Below are 22422 nucleotides of genomic sequence, written 5' to 3' on the forward strand. Positions count from 1 at the left end.
GAATACTTTTTGAGCAAAGACAACAAAAATAACAACTTCATTCAACAATTTATTCTATTTCGTGTCAGTCTTCGACGCACATTCACGACAGTACCACAATGTGTGTGCATTCCTTTGCTTACAAACAAGGTGAGTTCTGGGTTCAACATCAGAAGAGAAGAAATTGTTGAATAAACTCATTGATTTTGTTTTCTTTGCACACAAAAAGTACTCTCGTAGCTTCACAACATTAAGGTTGAACCACTGATGTCACGTGGACTATTTTAACAATGTCCTTGCTACCTTTCTGGGATTTCATTAAAAATATCTTAATTTGTGTTCTGAAGATGAACACAGGTGTTATAGGTTATACGAGGAAAGTAATTTAAGATTGTGGTAAAAGAAAAAAAGTAGAAAAATGTTCACAATAACATTATTAAGATGCATCTAGAAAACTGCCAACAAAACATTACTATTTTAATAAAACACACCTGCTCATGAAGAGACTGAACCTCTTCCTTAGAGTTTGCATGAAGAATAGCCAACTCCTCCTGTCCTAATGAGGAGCCACTTTGTAACTCTTCCTTAGTGCTTGACAATTCTTCATTTGTTGTGTTTGCTAAAAATAAGGCATTATCTTGTTTAGCACAAGTGTCTTTGCCCAAGTGTTTCAGTTTCAATTGCAACTCTTCATTCTCTCGTCTAACAGTCAGAAGCTCTTCCTTTATCACATCTCCCTGTAGAGCAAGCTCTGAATTCTGAGCCTTCAACACATTCAGCTCAAGCTGAACATCCTGTAAATCCTTTGTTACTTGTTCTAGCTCTTTGATATCACCTGTGGAAGGTTCTGGAATGTGATTTTGGGCGTTCAGAACATCCAACTGTTCATCTTGCAAGGGAGAACTTGAGTTCTCATCAATTAAATTAAAAAGTTCAGGTGCTTCTGAATCAGCACTAGAATTTGAAGCACTGACATCTGAAGTGAGACATAATTCATGTGGCTTGGAAGCTTCAGTCGCTTGTAGCTTATCAGGTATCGTACTAGTGTTGGTTTGGTCAATGTTGTGAGTAACAGAAAGCTGTACAGTAGGCCGAGAGACGTTTTCCTTTAGAACCGGTTGTGTATCATCACTAAACATTTCATGGTCACTTATGCTTGTGTTGCTGAAAACCGAATCACAGCTTAGTTCTCTTGAGATCTCTGTAGACAGTTCAGGAGGCGTAGAGGCCTCATTGTGGGCAATGTTCATCCTAGTGTGTTTTTCTTCTTCAAGAAGACCAATTTTCTCTTGGCATTTTTGCAATTCCTCGCTCTGCTTCTGGAGGGCGCAGTCTTTATCGTGCAGCTCTTTCAACAAGTTCTCAATGTGCTTGCTCTGGCTTTCAAAAGCTTGGGTAAGGTGCTTGGTCTGAGTAGTCACTTGCTTCTGTAGGTCCTCCAGCTTTCCCTGAGCTAGTTTCACCTTCTCTGACTCTCGTTCTCGTGCTGCCCTCAGTCGCTCGACCTCTAAAACTAAAACCGTAGTGCTGTCCAAATCTGAGGCGTCATTGCTCAATGTTTGTGTCCTGCCTATATTGTCCTCTGTTGGTTTAGTTTTTGCTCCAAGATCCATAATTAACTCCATAGTTCTGGTTTCTTTGCAGACTATTGTGTTTTGAAGGTTCACAGAGTCACAGATTGACTCTTGACTGTCAGGAGAAGGAACCAAGTCTTTGTTTTCTGTGTTTGGATGGTGTTCTAGTTGTAAGTATGTGACTGGAAGATTGTCTTTAGATATCTTCTCTTCCAAACTCCTAGATTTTCGAAGACTGTCCAGCTCTTCTTGAAGCTTTGCAATCGTTAGTCCCTCCTTTTCCTCTTTTGTAATCCGCTTCCTTTCCTCTTCTCTCTCCCTCTCTCTTTCTTCGCGTTCCTGTGCAAGCTTGAGCTGAAGGTCCTGCAAGTCATTTTTCATTCTTGTCATTTCTTCCTCCATGCAAGTCTCCTTTTGCTCCATCTCAGCTAATATGTTCTTCAGTTTAGTACGTTCCTCCTGGTCTCTTTCGAGCACATCAAGAGTTTCTCTAAGTTTTGCACTCTCTTTCTTCTCTTGCTCCAGCTGGGCTTCCAGTTTCGTCACACCATCTTTGAGCTCAACAGCTTTGGCGCGTTGCTGCTCTGTCTGCGTCGAGTGTTTCCGGTTCAACTGTTTCAGTTTGGTCCTAGCCTCGGTTTCTGCTCTTCTTTGGGTTTCGAGGTCTTCAAGTCGCTTCTGAAGCTCGTATTTCACATCTCTAAGTTCATCGCGAAGCTCTGCGTTCTCCTTCTTCAGATCTTTTAGAGGTACAGAGTCACGTTTTTCTGTTTTGCCTGATGTGTCATCTACATGTAGGCTGCACGAGAGGTCCAATTCACTTTTAGGCACTGTGCTGCTGGTCGAGTCAGATGTGAACGAATCCGTGTCCACATCCTCAATACCTGTGTCTTGCTCTGTCACTGAGGTGTCTACATCAGTCTCACTCAGTCTTAGAGAGTCACTTGGATATGTTTGAATTCCCTTTCCTTTAAATTTATGTGATTCCTCAGACTCAAATTTTCCGATGTGCTCTGAGTCAATGCCTTCTCCTGGCTCTCTGCCAGAGGGATACTTCATTCTCTCCTCTTCTCTTGTTCGCCCTGTTTTAGGGGCTCTCTTTTTCTGAGATGAGTGGTTGTAGGGAGGAGAGTGGTCATGGTGAAGGGAAACTGAGGGAGAGAAACAGTCTCCTGCAGAGCTGAAGTGAGGAGCAGACACAGCTGGAGGAGGAGCAGCCAGTTGAGCTACAAGAGAAAGAAGAATTAAAAAAAAGAAGTAATTAATATGGTAAATATTATAACTTAGGCAAATATGTGACCTGTGCTGGCAAAATGAGTCAGAATGCGCACTGTCAAATTTTGAGCTACAGAAGTGTAAAATTTTGGTTGAATTTGAGGTTTTCACAAAAATTAGTTTATTAAGTCCTCTTCTAGCGATCCCAGTGCTCCAAATAGTAATTAAACAACTAAAATTCTTTATTTGTACGTTTTCTGAGAGGAGGTACCTTCTCTGCTCACTTCTGGATGACGACTGCTGCCATCTCAAAGTTGTAGGTCTATTGTTGCAAAGCAATAGTATTCCAGCTTTGTGAATATTCATATAGAATTTTCAAATCCATGCTAATGAAAACAAAATGATCACGCTGACAGACATTTGCAAATCGTGTGGATAAGACACACCTTAACAAGAGCGCGCAATCTCCCTATAAAGTACATTATTCATATCAAATTCTCGAACCCATGCTGATGAAAAAAAAAAACATTTGTGCTGACAGACATTAGCAAAGCGTGTGCATAAGACTCGTTTCTCCAATAGCGTGCAATCTCCCTATAAAGTACATTGCCAAATATGTCTTGGTGAGATTCACACAAACATAATCTGTTATGTCTTATGTTAAGTTAATGGTTGATGTGTAACATTATATTAGATTCATGCATTACAGCAGGTCTTAATACAGTTTACTGTAGATCTGTCTAAAGGTTAAACAAACTGAATAGAATAGCTCACTGCTTCTGCTACTTTTTATTTGCATCTTTGATCTTATTTTTTATAACAAAGATAAAAAAAAATAGCTATATTGTGATTAATAATATAGTAATTATTGTTAAGAAAAGAATTGGAAAATATGCAACGTTGCTTGGTGCTTTGAAAACTTCAGAAACTGTTTTTCTCAAAATCAGCTCTGCTGACTCTATCGCCTTCAAACGTCCGTAGACAAACGTCATTTTTTGTCTGATTCCAACAAGTCATATGTCATTTAAGGTATTTAATTTTTTTTTTTTTTTTTATTTGCTCATTTTGCCAGCACGGGTCACATATAGTAAATTTTTTGGCAATTATTTGACAAAAAAAAATCTTTAAAAGCAATAAAGCAGGGTTGTTTAGCATTCTCAGGTGTGTTTGATTAGGTTTAGAGCTAAACTATGCAGGAAAATGGATCTCGTGGGTCAGATTTAAGGGTCCCTGCTATAAAGCATCACCTCAAATATCTCAACCGTGTGCATGGAATTGTGGGGTTAGTGTGTAGTTATTTTGTGTTTGTGTTGTTAAAGTTTAAAGAATTAGTTAACTCCTGAATTAAAATTGATATTCGTGTCTCGAAAAGAGAAATTAAGGATTTTTAAAGAAAACATTCCAGGATTCTTCTGCATGTAGTGGACTTCAATGGTGATCAATGGGTTGAAGGTCCAAATTCCAGTTTTAATGCAGCTTCAAAGGTCTCTACACGATCCCAGACGAGGAATAAGGGTCTTATCTAGTAAAACGATCAGTCATTTTCTAAAAAAATATATATATATAAAAGTGTATACAGTTTTTAACCACAAATGCTCAAGAGATGGAGTTTTTTGCTCTACTCTACCTTTTTAACCAGAGTACACCAATGAAGAACTAGGGGTGACCTTTCCAACATGATTATGTGATTAGTCATAGATGCAGAGCTAGTTCAAGAGTGGCATTTGTGGTTAAAAAGTATATATATATATATATATATATATATATATATATATTTTTTTTTTTTTTTTTAGAAAATGGCAGATTGTTTTGCTAGATAAGACCCTTATTCCTCGGCTGGGATTGTGTAGAGCCCTTTGAAGCTTCATTAAAATGGCAATGTGGACCTTCAACCTGTTGGCTCCCATTGAAATCCACTATATGGAGAAAAATCCTGGAATGTTTTCCTCAAAAGTTACTGAAGAAAGAAAGACATGAACATCTCGTCTAACCCATCCCATCCCAGATTCTTTGTACTGCACAGTGATTTCTGAAGGTGTACTGTCAAAGTTTGGTCAGAAGAGGGAGGCAAACACATGGGACGTGTGTAACAGGGCGGGGCCAAAACACACAAACACAGTTCTCTCTGTGTGGACGACATTCCTTCCCGACTCACCCTGCAGTTCTTTAATAAGCCTGAGGGCCTCAGCAAGCTCTTCAGTCAAACGCTTTACTTCTTCCTGTAAAGCTTTCTCCTGTTTCTTCATCTGCCCCAGAGACACATTGAGACTCTCACAATCCCTCAGCGCTTCCTACAGGACAAGATGAGAAGTACACATATAGAACAAAGCACAGGCTTGTCAAACGAGATTAATGATTAAAGACACTTATCAAATTTAAACAGCTATAAAACTACATTATACAACTGTATTGTTACAACAAACAGAATTTTAGTAGTTAAAGAAAGTAAAGCAACCAGAATCCTCAAAGAGTGTTTAGGGTGAGGCATGCTGGAAAAAGACACACACCTAAATACACAAAATGAAAGCATTCAAGTGGACAAAGAGGTTATCCAACTGCAATCCTGATCTGCATATAACATTACACTGCATGTACATATAATAAAAGCTTTTGCGGAATATAATACAGGACTCTCACATTGTACACATACAGTCTAAAAATAAAGCGCTTAAACCCAAGCCCCAGCGTGAAACAGAAGTCATAAGGAGATAATGCTGCTATATCTGAGACTGTATTCAGCTGAGTCAGTAACGGCATTGTTGCACTGAGAGCTTCGTCTGTGTGTGTGTGTGTGTGTGTGTGTGTGTGTGTGTGTGTGTGTGTATATCTCTCTTTGACCGGGTCTTTCTGATCAGTATATGTGTGTGTGTGTGTGTGTGTGTGTGTGTTTCTGATCTCGCTATACACTAGTGTTCAAACGTCTGAGGCCAGTAAGATTTTTTTTTTAAAGAATTTTTTTTTTTTTTTAATAAATACGATTTTATAAAATTTCATTTTTTATTTTTTTTATAATTTTAACAAAGATTTGTGTGTCAAAAAAAAACTGTTCTTTTAAAGATGATTAATGATGCTGAAAATTCAGCTTTGCATCAAAAGAATAATTAAATTTTAATATGCATTGTAATAATATTTCTGAATATTACTGTTTTGACCTTGGTGAGCATGAGAGACTAATTTCAAAAATATTTACTGATCCCCAAAACTTGTGAGCATTGTTGTACTTTTTGGGGACAGACTCAGAGGAAATAAAAAAAGGTATTTATGTATTTGTAATAATATCAAAACCTGTATATTACAGTAAGAGCAACAGTCTATAGTAACGGTAAGGTTAATTTAGTAGTTAAAACAACTCATTTAAACAGCTAGATGAAAGTCTAGTCTCGGTTTGTCTCTTTCTTTTGATAAGATCGCTCTCTGATCAATTTGTGTTTTAGGACAGGGTGAGAAATTAGCAACAACAACAAAATTCCCACCCTGTCAAACTGAGGACAGCCCTGCCTTATCTACCAGACATTGTGACGGGTGACTCAAACTGGACTTTGTGTTGTTGTTATTGTACAACATTCCTGGTCACCGAACACATTTTATTTTATTTTGATGAGCATGGACGAAAAGATGGCAAGGTGTGTGTCAGATAAATTAATCTAAATTAATTAAGATAAATTAAATTTCAATATCTCAATTTCTAAGCACACAAAATTGCTGAAAAATAGTCAAAGTTAACCAAACCCAAAAATCTCCTTCTAATGATCTTCTCAGAAAGAAAAATTTTACAGCAATACAAGAAAGAATGAAGTTCATCACTACTGTCCAAAAGTTTGGGGTCTGTTTTTTTTTTTTTTAAGTTCACCAAGGCTGCATTGACAATCAAAAACACAGTAATAGTGTGAACTATTTTTGCAATTCTAAAGTATTTTTCAACTCTTTTTTATAATACGTTTTAAAATGTAAATTATTCTTGTGACGCAAAGCTAAATTTTCAGCATCATTACTCTAATGTTTTGTGTCACGTGATTCTTTAGAAATCATTCTAATATGCTGATTTGCTGTTCAAGAAACATTTTTATCAATGTTGAAAACAATTGCACTAATTAATATTTTTGTGAAGGTTCAAAAGAACTGCATGTTATTTTATATTTTGAATATTAAATTTTTTTATGACTGAAGGTGAGCATCACTGATACCAATATTACTGATGTCTTTAGGAAATGTTCTTTTTTTCCCCTAATATATAACCATTGACTATAGCCATTCAACATTACAGTAGCAGTAGTAATAATTGAGAGCTATCAATTTTAACATTTATTAAACTTAAAAAAAAAAAAAACTTCTAATTTAAGTGAACCTAAATCTATCTTTAAATAAACTCATTTACCTGTGCCCTTCAGCAAGTACGAAATATACAGAAATTGAATAAAGGTAGCAAACACTAAACACTAAATAAAATACAGATCTGGCCATTTAAAATGCGCGCGGGAAGTAAAGTGGTCTCGCGTGACGCCGGTGTATTCCAAAGGAACACGGAAAATACAATGACATAGGAAAGACATGATCAGTAGGGGGCAGTCATGTAACGCACTGGACTGGAGCAGGCTGAAAACATTGCTGCAAACTAAAAGGTACGGTAACCTGGAGGGGACACCTTCGGTTCACTTATGTTTGTCGTGGCCACACAAATGAATTCGTAGGAACGTCATATTACTTTTTGTCATTGCCACGAGATATTAATTCCTGGGAATGTCATATTATGTCGTGGCCACAAGATTATTTTGTCGAGGTAACGACATCCTTATGTTTAATGCATAAACAAACCTGCGTAACCATAACCCAGGATTATCAGAGATAGGTTTATTAATATTTTTTATTTTGAGTTAAGAAATGTTTTTATTAATTGTTATAGAAATTAATGCAATATTAAGTTATATATTAACAATAGGCAATGCTGTATATGCGAATGTCTGTGCGCGATGTAGACAGCATTCAAAAGTTTATCAAGAATTTATTACATATAAGTACTTCAAATTAAATAGCCCTGCAAGAAACATTTTATGCATCCTTAAGTCTTATCCATTAATTGATCCTTTTTTTCTGTAATAAATGTATTATTCGTTTATATTCAGTATGTCCCCCTTAATTTCGATCTCTTAACATTCCGAATCTAAATGATAAATGCTGACATGCCATGAAAGCTTTGATTATACTATATGGCATATATTCATTTTTAGTCTAATTATAACCTATAGGCTATAGTGTTTCATTGTCGAGTGAATCATTCACGTTCCATTTGTAAATCGTATGGTCACACACGGGCATTAATACAATCATAAAGTCAAAACTTTATTGGCATAATTGTAGTTCACAATATTTGCTAAATATATGCCAAATAGCATATATAAAGTTATTTAGGTTAAGCGATTCACAATAAAGAAAAAAGTAGATAGCTCTAAATCACTTATTATTTATTCTTATTATAGGTTATTATTATTTCAATACCTGGTTAGGGCTATTTATTTTTAACGTCTGACAATTATGCCAATTACGTTTTGACTTTTTGATTGTATTTATCCCCGTGTGTGACGATACATGATGTTTTCATTTACAAATGAAACTACGTGAATGATTCATTTCTCAGTAAAACAGTTTAATATTTATATAGTCAAGTCTGTTAATTGGACTAAACAAAATAAAATATGTTCAATTCATATTTTATATGTTCAATTCTTTAGTTAAGAGAAGGAATGTAGGCCTATTTTACTGTGTGACGATAAATTATTTCCAAATGAAACTATGTGAATGATTCACTCTTCAGTAAAAACCCCAGTCATAGCACCTTTACAGTATCATTTACATTCAGAATGTTATGTAACGAGATCAAAATGAAGGAAAAAATAACGAATACAAACGAATAATACAAATATAATGGGAAAAAAAGAAGGTCAGTCAATGGACAAGATTGTGGGATGCATGAAATGTTTCTTGCAGGGCTATTTAATTTGAAGTAGGCCAACATGTAATACATGTAAACACTTGTGAAAGCTGTCTACATTGCGCACAGACAGCATTAGCATATACAGCATCGCCTGTATAATTATTTAATATTGTATTAATTTCTATAACAATTAATATAGGCAAACAATTTCTTAACTCAAAACGAAATATCTCAAATAATTCTGGGTTACTAATGTCACGCAGGTTGGTTTATTCATTAAACTCGTGGCCACGAGAAATGCATGTTGAGCAAAAATACATTTCACGAAAATAATATAAAGATTACAAAACAAAGAAAACAAATGGAATGAGGGATATGCTTTAAAGTTCACGTAAAAGCCAAATATTAAGCGGCATCCTTCATGTTTTCTTTAATCAGCAAATACTTAACATTTTTGAATTATATTCACCTTCTGTTTTTATGACAATAAATTTTGAATTTTGAATTCTTATTTTTTTTTTTAGAAAAACGTCAGAACACCGGTCTCAAAAGTAGAAGCGAAAGTCTTGTTTCCACCAGCGCGGAATTTTTTTTATTCACCGTAATTGATGGATGTCTAAAACAAAAATAAGGAGAATCCTAAAACATATATATTTCTTAAAATAATAACATCTGAACTTCATACACAACAATACGGCAACGACTTTACAACAGGACACATTGTTTTATTTTAATTTTATTTTTTAGCTTGTACACCAATGGATTTCTGATGTCGGGATATTTCAGACTGCATCTCCACAGCTTAATCACTTTAGTATTAAACATACGGGTCAGGAGGCGGGTCGGGTACAATATTTTTTTTTTTTATTCTGCGGTCCGAGTTGCGGGTGGGTTATTTGAAAACGGTCGGGTTCGGGTTGTTTATCCACTGACCCGCGTGTCAGGTTGGACACTAATGTTTTGAAAAAAGTGGAGCGTGTGAGGAAAGCTTTCCCCTTCTCCCTGGCATGCATTTGAATGCTGAATTCGAAATGCAACTGAATGCAGTCGGAATCCGCCCCCAGCACCCCCAAGTCTCCAAATGTTGATTACAACAAGGCAACAGACAGCATTCAACACCCCACCCCACCCCCACTCTGCCATTCATAAACATTTCGCTCTTTATACTGCATGCCGCTTAACTCTGATGCCTCATTAACGGCTACTTTTCAGAAAACTGATAAAAAAAATTAAAAAAAAACTACACTTCCCTTTGGTTTCCCAGAACAGACTTAAGCCTAGTTCCAGGCTAAAATGATGTAAATCGGAGCTGTTTAAAGATGAATAAAAAAAAAAAAAAAAAAAAAAAACTTTTACTGATCGTTGGTCGGAGTACCCGCAGTTCGTGACTGGAAGCTGTTAAGAGACAGACTTAATGAACTTCTCCGAAATAGAAGAACTACTTTTCCACTTTAAAAAAAAAAGAAAAAGAAAAAAAGGTGGAAAAAAATTGCATAACTCACTGGAGCACTTTTGATACTTAACAATTGTTGTATTCGTTGTCAGTCATATAGGCTAAGCTTTATTGTTTTCAAAAGTGAGCCTTCTGTTTATTTGTCTAAATTATTTTCTATATTAGGATACAATACTAGGCTATAGTATTTATGGACATTAGGCCAAATCTACATGGGTTTCTTCCCTTTCACTTCAATTAGTTTTTAAGAAAAAAAAAAAAAAAAACTGCATGGGCAGTGCGTCATAATAATGTACGGCATCAAAATGCAAGAACAAATCTAAAGACAATAATAATAATAATAATAATAAAATTAATTATTAACACTCCTAAAAGTACAGTATAGTGCTCAGATACACTTACGGTAGGTGACCTAACCCTAGTTGATACTTTATTTCAACTTTTCAATTATTTCATTAATTAACAAATAAACAAATGCCTTTCCGATGTGATATAAGTGAAAAGGGAGACGATTTCGAAAATGATTTCACCATAAGGCGGATGCGAACTCGGGTCTCCCGCGTCAAAAACGATGTGTTACTCGTATTATCACTTACGCCACTGAAAATGTTGCAGAACAGCCGTCTTTTGTAATATTTGTAAATATGGAGTATTTGCATTGTGTAAAAACATTAAATAAAAGGCACCAGACTAACATGGCATATACTAAAGTATTTATTTTTCTGGGGGAGGACCCACCCACATTTTTTTTGCTCCCGACGCCCATGCTTGATGAAGTATAGTCTACAGGATATAACAATAAAGTGCTTTTCCAATCCCGATTCCAAAAGGTTTTATTCCGCATCCACCCGCTCCCGCTATATTAACTATATTATTCGCCCGCTGCCCGCTTAGAATAAATTTCTAAGCACCAAAATCGCAAAAACAAATCAAAATAATAATAGTAATAATACTAATAAATAAATTAATTAATTTTTAACTCTATAAAAACAGTAGTTTATATTTAACCTCTCCATTTCTATTCCTCTCTACTCAAATTAATTGTCAGTGTATCTAAAATTGTGTATCTTAGAAAAAGAAAAAGAGGAACTACCTCTTAAACATGCATATCTTAATTTGATGTTGCTTTAAAACGCTGAAATATATAATGTATTTTATTCTGAAGGTGAAAGTGGTCCAGTTATTTAACTGCCTGCGGCGCCGTCAGGATCACGTTTTTTTCCCCCTTTAATTAAGTGGATACAGCTTACAATACTCGTTCAAGAGTAAGGGATTGCTCAAAACTATGCTATTTTACATATTTCTGTTACTTGTGTACAATCACAATGAAAAAACAGATGTGTATGCTATTTGTAAAAAAAAAAAAAAATGTAAACAAGATGCTGGTTCAAGGGCGCGTCACAGAAATTGCCTACAATTCTGCATATAGGCTTGCTACTTATTAATTTTATTTTATTTCGTTTTGTTAAATTATTATTCATTAAGAAATTTATATTTCGCATATGGGCATTTTTATTTATTTTACATACAGCTTTTTTGGGTTTTCTCTGTGCATAAGATCTGCGCGTGATGTTCTGATGTTTATGCTGCTTTTTGCTTGTGTACAATTAACCCCTCAAAACGAATTTAACTGTTATTAATGTGTCACAGCCACGTTTCAATTTAAATGTAATTTAACACAATCTTGTCGTTAATAATAACTAAACGCGTCGGTTGTCCTTTGGAAAAAAAAAACAGAAATTAACATTTCTATTATCAATGCAGTCTAATAAAAGTTCAACAGGAAAAAAATAAAAGAAAATAATAATAAAACTGCTCCTGCTTATGAATAAATTTTTGCTTGATGATGAAGTATCTAAATAGTCTATAGGATATAACAAAGTGCTTTTCCAGTCCCGCTTCCACGAGGTTTTATTCCGCATCCACCCGCTCCGCGCTATATTAACTATATTATTCGCCCGCGGCCCGCTTAGAATAAATTTCTAAGCACCAAAATCGCAAAAATACTGTAGTTTATATTTATCCTTCCCATTTCTATCTGTCTCTACTCAAATTAATTGTCAGTGTATCTAAAATTGTGTATCTTAGAAAAAGAAAAAGACGAACTACCTCTTAAACATGCATATCTTAATTTGATGTTGCTTTAAAACGCTGAAATATATAATGTATGTTATTGTGAAGGTGAAAGTTGTCGAGTTATTTAACTGCCTGCGGTGCCGTCAGGATCACTTGGTTTTTTTCCCCTTAATAAAGTGGATACAGCTTACAATACTCGTTCAAGAGTACGGCATTGCTTAAAACTATGATATTTTACATATTTCTGTTATTTGTGTACAATCACAATAAAAAAAAAAAAAAAAAAAAAAAAACGTGTAGGCTATTTGTAAAAAAAAAAAAAAAATGGAAACAAGATGCTGGTTTAAGGGCGCATCACAGAAATTGCCTAAAATTCTGCATATAGGCTTGCTACTTATTAATTTGTTAAATTATTATTCATTCAGAAAAGAAAAACATATATTTCTTATGTGGGCCTATTTTATTTATTATTATATATAGGTTTGTTGGGTTTTTCTCTGTGCATAAGCTCTGCACGTGAGGTTCTGATGTTTATGCTGCTTCTTGCTTGTGTATAATTAATCCCTGAAAACGAATTTAGCGGTTTACGTCAGTTGTCGGTTGGAGAAATAAAATAACCGAAATTAACATTTCTGTTTCCGATGCAGTCTAATAAATGTTCGTCAGGAAAACAAAGAAAGAAAACAAAATAACAATACAACTGCACCTGCTTATGAATAGGCTATCTTTTTGCTATTGGTTTGAACCATAATTTCAGGAAAGAGGAATCATTGAACTATTGTACTGGTATTTGTGACCACCGCCCCCTAGAGCTGGCCATGGTGTTTGGCTACAGAATGTTGTTCCTTGCGCCACCTGGTGGATATTATATGAAGTGCAACAACGTTGTAAAAAAATCTAAAAAAGCCGCTGCGGCAGGACGCGTGCCCACGCGTGCCGAATTGCAGGCTGCCGCGTGAAAATAGACGCATTTTTAATGGCCAGATCTGTATAGATGAATACTTAAAGCTACAAATGTTGATTTCATCGTTCTTCTTTTGTTCTTTGATTAATAGAGATCACAGCACCACAGCACTATTAGCTTATTTGGCTGCTATTACTTTAAGAGCTGCCCCTCCTTAACATGACGCCGATTTGCCAAGCATCCTTGTACTTTCATTCGTGCTTTAAAATGAAATGATACAGGATACAGCAGGCACTGCCACATTTGGCCTGACAATATCTAATCTGCCCACAGTTCACTGTTGTTCTACTAAAGCTCTCATCAGCTGTAGCTTTCCCATGCTCGTTTGACTAGCGCTAAAGTGAAGATGTAGTGTGTGTCTGAAAAGTATCTTGTTTGAGGTGGTCGTAAAGACGCTCTGGGACTAAATAAATGCAAGACAGAAACAGCAGTTGTGAGTGGGTTTGGCCAACCCTGGAAAAATGTATATCCTGCGTTAACACACTAATTTTGACAGCACTAATTAATTAAAAAAATCTTACGGACCCCAAACTTCAGAATGGCTGTAAAACTAAACATGTGTTGACTGTCAGGATGTCAGTGTTATGTATATTGTTGTACCGTGAGTTTGGCCTCAGTCTGCGCCTCTTTCTTCTGACTCTCTTTCAGGTCAGACTCTGTGTTCTTAAGCTTTCCTCTCACATCCTCTAGATCTCTCTCCAAAGTCTGCTTTTGCAAACACACCTGAGAAAAAGACAAACAGTCAGAAGAAGGATTAAAGTGTGTGCCAAGAGAAAGAGCATGTACCTTTATCATGCTGTGTTTGTGGTAAACTGAGTATGTGTCACTCGTTTTCATGCAGGATGCCATATAAACCCATATTATAGGAACTAAGACAAACAAATGATGAGATTTATGGAATGTAAAATGCAAAACGTCCCTTTCACGTGTCTTGCAGCCTGACCAGATGATGTACAAACCATGCAACATTTACAGAACTAAATCCAACAGCTTATTCATGTAAATAAGTTATTCATGCAAAGCACACTTTTGAAATGTTTACGCTCACTTTGTGCTTTTATTTCTGTCTATACAAATGTAAAATATCCAAGTACAGCCATGAGCAGAGTAATACAGACTGTAACTATCAGAATTACAAAACAGCACATTCCATGACCTCAAATCAGATCATGGTATCAGTTTTGTGTCTCATCAATATAAAAACACCATTATTTATTTGTATTTACAGACATGTTTGCATCGCGTGTCTCTTATTTTAACAAACAGGATCTTATCAGCAATATGAAAGAATGACTAATTGTACACAATCAACAAAACAAGGCTTAAAGCAGACTTATTTTTCTTCAATTTCTAAATAGTGAAACTGTTTAATAGGTGAAATATGAGTGAACTGTATGTGTCGAAAGTGATATATTACTTCAAACACACACACACCAAACCAATGGGTCATCTCCATATCTTCTTCCTGTACTCAAGTCTCCGGAGAATATAAGGCATTTCTGAAAAAACATGCTATGAGTTTCAAACATACATCACACTTAGATTACAACACTGACCTTCGCTCTAGAGCCCTCTGAGGAGGAAAAACAGAAAGAGAAAAAAAGGAATAGAACTGTGTGAGAAAACATGAGCAGTGGGAGCATGAGAGAAAGAGAGAGAGGTGACATTAGTGCATTGACCAGCGGACACCCGTACTGGAGCTCCCATGAGACAAAGAACGAGAGCCAGAGAGAATAAAGAGAGAAAGAGGACAAGGACAGCAGAAGCTACAGTTTAATCTAGATTTCTGGAAACATCTAGTTTCTGCAAATTAAAAAACAAAAAGTAGCTGACTGATCTGAAGCCATTTAAGGAAATAGGAGAAGCGAATAGAGACGAGTGGTGCTGGTCTAAACACTCATCGTTACATTGCGCTACATGTTTTAGTTGGTTTCTCGGAGCCCTGCTATGTGGTTTTAAGAGCCCAAAGTATACTGAGCTTTTTACATGTACACTAGGGTATGCGTAAGGGCATGTGACTGTTAATTTCATAATCAGAATATTCATGTTCTGTACGTGAAAAGTCAGATTTTTCTAATTGAGAAGTTGTATGTATAGGTGAGGTAAAAGGGGAAAGCAGGCAGTGGACCCCCAGTGGGGGTTGACAATTGCTGGCTCCCTATTAAACATTGCATACATTTTAAAATCTTGCTAATTACTTATAAAGCCCTGAATAGTTTAGCTACTCGGTACTTGAGCAAGCTCTTCACACATTATAGTCCAGGGGTCAGTAAGTAAGTTTGGCATCAGGCCAAAAAATAGATTTGCCACTAGATGGCAGGCCAGATCATAGTCAAAGGAAAATTTAAGAAATTAAAGGACAAATTAATTAAGAATAAAAACTCATTTTATCACGTGTCCTGGCTTCACGTAGTAGGACACAGTGTTATATCGTAAGATGTGCTCCCTTTACACAGAGTGCGCGTGATCGCGAAATCGTAAGTGAACGGCAAGTGCTTATTCAAAGCCAATTTAAATAAAGTGTGAGTAACTATTGCTGTCATGACAGATCTATTATTTCAGAACAGTCCACTATCAAACTAATCCGGCAGCGTGCAAGGGTCTGATATTATTGCTGGCAGGCCAGTTTAGGCCCGCAAGCCGCCTGTTGCCAACCACTGTTATAGTCTTTAACGTCTGCTGTGTTCTCAAAACTCTAGCCATTTGATAATACTAGATGAGCCCCAGAGACAGATCCAGAGCGAAGACCTCATCACCTAGACGTAGAGATGCTCCGATCAGCATTTTTGGGGCCGATCACCAATTACCAAGATCATGATCTGCCGATCACTGCCGATCACAGAATGGCAGGGGAATGGGAATCTTTTATCTATAATCTAGCAGAGTTTGCACCATTTGTAGAAATGAAACTAACTCTAAATTAACTATATTGAAAAAAAAAAAATGTAGAAATAGGCTACAGTCAAGATCTTGAAGAACTACCAAGTTAGGGTTGTAGACGATAGTATCGTGTATCGAACATAGTTAGAGATATCGCCAGTTGCTGATGCCTTTGACGATAGCAAGACGATTATTATTATTATCCATCAAAAGGCGCCTAACTTTAGCGATGCAGTGCAGAGAGTCAGTTCTAGGATGCTTCAGAAACTTGCCGTGGTGTAAACACACGCGTAGAGTGGCCACGTCGCCTTAACGCGCCGCATGGGTAAGAGATTTATTCATCATACAGTGTAGATAGTAGGGCTGTGCAATATGGACAAAATAATCATATTGCGATTTTTTGAACGAATATTGCGATTGCGATTTTATTTGCGATTATTATTTTATTTATTTATTTTTTGCTTTTTCAAACAAGCTACATACATACATTCTAAATGTATTCAGTGCACAAGAAGTGCACAACAAAACATTTCACCATGAAATAACATAGTATTAAGTTTAATAAACAAAACTGTAGTAAAATTGTCTTTAAAACAGACAACATAAAATCAATAAGCCATTTTACTTTTTTCCCGGTACTTTAGCCTACTTTGTGCAATAACGAATACATTCATTTCAGTGGAAAAATAAGTCCAAAACTCTCTATTTTAACATTTTGAAAGTTCTAAAATCTTTTGCTTTTTTTTTTTTTAGAAATTCTTATGTGTTTTAATTTTTCTGATAATGAAAAAGCATAAACATTTATTTTTAATCAAATGAAAAATAAACCCTTTTAATTTTTGTCAAACAAACAGAAATGTACTGTTAAAATCAATGCATGGAAGAAAAATTATATTCAGTTTAAAACGTTTAAATAATAATTAAGTGGTTAATCTTGTTGTAATATTTTTTTTATCATATATATTGTTTTATGTAAATTATTTAAATAGGAATATATAAACACCTACATTATACTGTACAAAAGTAATACAGTACTAATATTGTTCTGTTACATGTTAAACCGTACTTTTATTTTGACAGGTTGCAGTGAAGTTTCTGTGTGTATATGATGCTAGTTTTCTCAAATGAAACGGTAAAAGTGACACTCACAGCAGCAATTTGGCGATTGAGTTTATCTGTTCATGTGAGATGCAAATGCCAAAAATTAGCGGGAGCGTCACGTGTGCTTCAGTCTGCATGTAGTAAAGAAATAAAACGCGTCTCCACCATTCATACATACAGAAGCAAACGGAACATATCGGATTCATATTAAAACGGTCTTTTTGCATTTCAGTTTTCACAGACACTAGTCCATATCGCGATTTGAATTAAGTGACAGACCAACTCTTGATTTATTAATCCAAAAATCGACGAATTACGTGGCATTCCGCGCTATAGTAGATTGGGTTTTTATGAATGGAGTCCGCGATCCAGTCCGTGTTTTCTTGGAGGAGACATTGTAATCACGCGACCATGAAGAGACAGAAATGACATGCCTTCGTGTAAAATAAGATAAATAACATAAGGCAATTTAGGATGTTTAATAAAAGAACTATGTATAGACCTGTTCTATAGGAAAGATAACCTTAAATGACTTCTATTGTGATGTGGCGCTATATCGAAAATAAAATGAACTTGACGTTCAAGGGGGGCGGGGGTGCCGTTGGGGGGATAGATAAAATCGCAGCCGTGTGCAGTTTAGAAATCGCATGTGCTTAAATCGCGATTTTTTTGCGATTACGATTTATTGCACAGCCCTAGTAGATAGATAAACTGATTATAACGGGAGTGTTTTTAAAGTGCACCTCGCACTAGACTAGGCTACACTAGTTAGTGATGAAGTTCTTTGATAATGTAAATGTTCTTTGCTTGTTATTTGTAGCTGCTTTTTAAGTTGATGTAAGGATTATATTATCCAGCATTGCACAGTCATTAGGATAAAGGTAGTAAAATGTGGTTTAGGCTGAATTAAATACGATATATCAGAATCCGTCTGTATAGGAAACACAAACATTCACCTCAGTAACATCTATATGCGTTAATTACAATTACGATGCGATAAAATGGCGCTAAACATACGCACGTGAATTACACGGACACCGTTTCTCCTCATTCTATATGAACTGAACTACAACATGAACTGATGACAACAATCAGACATACAGCGGTAACATTATTGCAATATGACGGGTACAGAAAGATACATTCATTTACATTCACGCACGCACATTTACCACTCACTGAAGACAGCAGAGAATGAAACCGAAAGTAAACTTGAACTTCTCGGGCAAAACTACAGTCAGCGCTCTGTACAACTTAGTCACATGCCCAATAACAAGACTACCCTTCAGTGTTTCCCACACATAGACGAATCTTAAATTCCGACCGCCACAGATTCAACACCGACCAAAAAAAAATAAAAATAAAATAAAAAATTCAATACCGACCGTCACATATTGCGTTTCGTTATTCTTTTGTAAGCTATTTAAAACATGCAGCGAATTCGTTCAACTGCATTTCCTTTCCATACTCTCTCTTCATCTCTGTCACTCGCGCGTCTCACACACACACACACACACACACACACACACACACACACACACACACACACACACACACACACACACACACACACACACACACACACACACACACACACACACACACACACACACACACACACACACACACACACACACACACACACACACACACACACACACACACACACACACACACACACACACACGGATCATCTGTGGAGAGACGGCTGGCGAAAGGTTGGTATCTCGTGAACACTTTTAACACACAATCACAGATTAAAAAGTGCTATAAAATATTTTATATTCTGAATACAATAGTTTCAGTGTGTTGATGTTACTGTAAGTCCCGTCCATTAGCAAACGCGATTGCGCCTTCTTTAGAAAGTTAACTAATCGCAAGTTTGCGGTAAAATGTAGGCTAGCCTAGTTGGGTTGTCGAGGTCAAAACACTATATGTAGCAGCTGTGAATCAAATAAACGTATTACAAATTATGTCGTTTCTTTACTCTTACACTGAATGTTTGCTGCTTCAATCCAGATGAGTATTGAAAAGTATTTTCCGCGACAACAGAGCTTAGTCCGACCAGTGTAATTAGTTATGTTATTGTTTACAATATTTTCAGGCTTCAACTAGTGCTGCTCAAGCAGAAAGACAAGGTCAGGGAGAGAAAGAAATAGATTTGTTAAATATCAATAATATGTCGCAAAATAAGGTGCCCTAACAAAAGTTGCAGACTGTGCAGCAAGTAGGCTGTCGTATATGGTGTTAAATTAATGTAATAAAGTTCTGTTTAACTAATTATTAACAGTTTTTTTAATTATTAACCTTTAGGAATTAGGAAATCCCTTTAGGGGATCCAATCGTATCCCTATCCAATCGTTCTTTTCATCTGCAAACCCCCCGTACAAACATCTAACCCCCGCAATATAAATAACGATGACTTGACAGGTTCTGACCCCCATTGATTTCCACCAATGTGGGTTAACAATATCAATTAACTTAGTTAATTACTTATCTTAATTGAATCTATTTTCATTTACATATCAATTTAGAAATTCATCTTTTAGTCTATACTGTTTTCTGTTGCTGTGTGAACAAAAGTTTGCTAAACATTTGAAGCACATCTCACATGCAATAATCAAAACAAGCTTTGTGCTTTGTTACTTTTGATATGAAAAAGTCTCAAATTTCTAAACATGTCAATTCTATTACAAAAATGCAAACAATACATTTTGTGGACATGAACCGATCATCTCCTCTACTTTACTACTGATTATAGCATGAAAAACATAAAACAACATTAACTTGTTTCAACCTGTGGAAAGCTGTTAATAAAACAGATCATGTAATGGTACATTTACCTCAGGAAATTCATATAATGTCCATAACTCGAAAGTATGGAAACCCATTTCCGCCACTGAATCCTTGTCAAACTTAAAGGCAATTCTGACTTTTTTTTCTAACAATTGTGAGTTTTTAGCTTGTAATTCTGACTTTATTACTTGCAATTGTGAGTTTATATCTCACAATTCTGAGAAGAAAAAAAGGCAGATTTTCAAGCTTGTATTACACAATAATACAATGCAAGAAAAAAGTCTGAATTGTCAAATGTAAACTTGCCATTATGAGCAAAAAAGTCAAAATGACGAAGTGGCAATTACCTTTTTTTTTTTTTACTTTTTTAAAATGGATTTCCATAGTTAGAATTGCAAGTTTATATCATGCAATTCTGAGGGAAAAAAGTCAGAATTGACCTCAGAAAATGTTAGAATATTTTGAAAATCTACTCTTTTTGAGTGGAAGACCTATATCATGTCATATCGTCATGTGACCATGACAACATCAAGACAGTTTTGATATCGATGCATTCCTACTTGTTAGTGATATCTCATTTTTATTATTATATAATTGTATTATTATATATATTTTATTAAATTTATAGTGAATGTTTTTTTTTTACGACAGCTACTTTTAAGTGTTTATATTTTGACAACAAATTGGAGTAGAAACTCAATTATATATATAAAAAAAGTTCGCTGCTAAGCAGTTACTGGGGGAATTCACTGACAGGGTGATTGGTAAAGCACTGCTAAGGTGTTGTTAGGACTTGGCTTGGGTTTTGTAAGGGGTTTCTACTAGCCTAAGTGTTGTCTAGATATGTGTGGGAAAGTCATATACATCTAGGATGGCTTGAGGGTGAGTAATTCATGGGGTAATTTTCATTTTTGAGTGAACAATTTCTTTAATGGGATCACTGCATTTAGTTTTTCCTCAGTCCTGGTACCTTGTCATGCTGAGCCTGCAGCGTGTTATGAAGTGTTCTGGCCTGCTGGATCTCCTGGTTGAGTCTGTTGGTCTCTTGCTGATGTTGTCTCTCCAGGGTCTGTCTCTCTCTCTGCAGCTCCAACAGCTCCTACACAACACAAATTACAACCATCTCTAGTCAGGATAAGGCTTCAAGGCACAATTTTCTGTACATCTGGACTGAAATAACATGCATTGTAAAAAGAACTATTAAGGAACCAAAACAATCAATTCCAAGACAGGAAGCTCACAACTCAAAGCTAAAAATACAACAAAGATGAGGTAGTAGTTTAGCAGCAGGGCAGTGCAGGAAACAATGAATCACAAGCGTGTCCATTTTCTCTGTCTCACCCTCTGATGTTCTCTCTCCATGTCTTTCCTGCGCTGCTCTGCATTGCAGCGGCTGCTTTCAGCATTCTGCCTTTGACACTTCAGTTCCTCCTGAAGTTGCTTGACTTTCTGCTCAGAAACCTGGGCCTACAGAAAGACACAAAGGTGTAATCACACATTCTAAATTTTTAATGCACAGTATAGACTGTTTTTTTTTTTTACAGAAATACAAAAATAAATTATTAATAAGTTACCCGGTCCGTCTCTTGTGTGATGCGGGTCTGTGCACGGGTCAGCTGGTCTTGGGTGCGCATCAGGCTCTGTTCTTTGGTGCTGACCTCTTTGTTAGCCTGAGCCAGGCGAGACTCAACGTCCCTCAAGCGCTCAGACTCCAGCTGTGCCTCACGCTGTACATCTGATACACGCACACGCAGCTCTGAGAGAGACAGACAGTCACTTAATTATTTATGCTATCATTCTGACTGATATTTTTGGCTTCTGAAATAAGTGTTTGATGTACTATGTATCAAGTGCTTACGTTCACAGCACAAAATTTCCCCTCCAGTCCACCAAGAACATTTATGGAAACTAAGCTATGCATATTCATGAAATTTCTAAATGACATCATAACCTAATTAACATGACTGCCTAGATTTATATACACTATTAATTGAAAGTTTTAGAACAGTAAGATTTTTAATGTTTGTTTTTTGTAAAGAAGTCTCTTTTTGCTCAGCAAGCCTTTATTTATTTGATCTAAAATAAAACATTACAATTTGGAAATTATTTTGCCATTTAATATAACAATTTTCTATTTGAATACATTTTAAAATGTAATTTATTCCTGTGGTTTAAAAGCTGAATTTTTATCATCACTACTTCAGGCACATGATCCTTCAGCAATCTTACTGTTCAAAAACATTTGACTGGTAGTGTATATGTCTGTTCATATTAAGGTTATTATAGTTAACTAAAATTATTAAAAATATAGTTAGATTTTTACATTGTGCTGTATTTCATTACTTGAAGCAAAAACTTAATATGAAAAAAAAAATACACATAAAAAAAAAACATTACTTTTATGTCAGGCTTTATCTTATTTCATTTTAGTTTCATGTATTAAATAACTAAAACT

General features: G+C 35.8%; 1 protein-coding gene across 1 annotated transcript in view; it reads right to left on the bottom strand.

Moving 5' to 3' along the window:
* Window positions 1-22422, bottom strand: part of LOC141288414 (uncharacterized) — a 40713-nt gene that overhangs the window by 8610 nt on the left and 9681 nt on the right. Inside the window, exons 7-12 of the mRNA XM_073820552.1 lie at window positions 21542-21723; window positions 21309-21434; window positions 20938-21066; window positions 13791-13913; window positions 4924-5059; window positions 471-2779 (exon numbers count right to left, since the gene is read on the bottom strand). Of these exons, the coding sequence (XP_073676653.1) occupies window positions 471-2779; window positions 4924-5059; window positions 13791-13913; window positions 20938-21066; window positions 21309-21434; window positions 21542-21723 (3005 nt within the window). The remainder of the gene's footprint in view (window positions 1-470; window positions 2780-4923; window positions 5060-13790; window positions 13914-20937; window positions 21067-21308; window positions 21435-21541; window positions 21724-22422) is intronic.

Source organism: Garra rufa, chromosome 16 (assembly GCF_049309525.1).
Source record: "Garra rufa chromosome 16, GarRuf1.0, whole genome shotgun sequence".
Taxonomy (NCBI): Eukaryota; Metazoa; Chordata; class Actinopteri; order Cypriniformes; family Cyprinidae; genus Garra; species Garra rufa.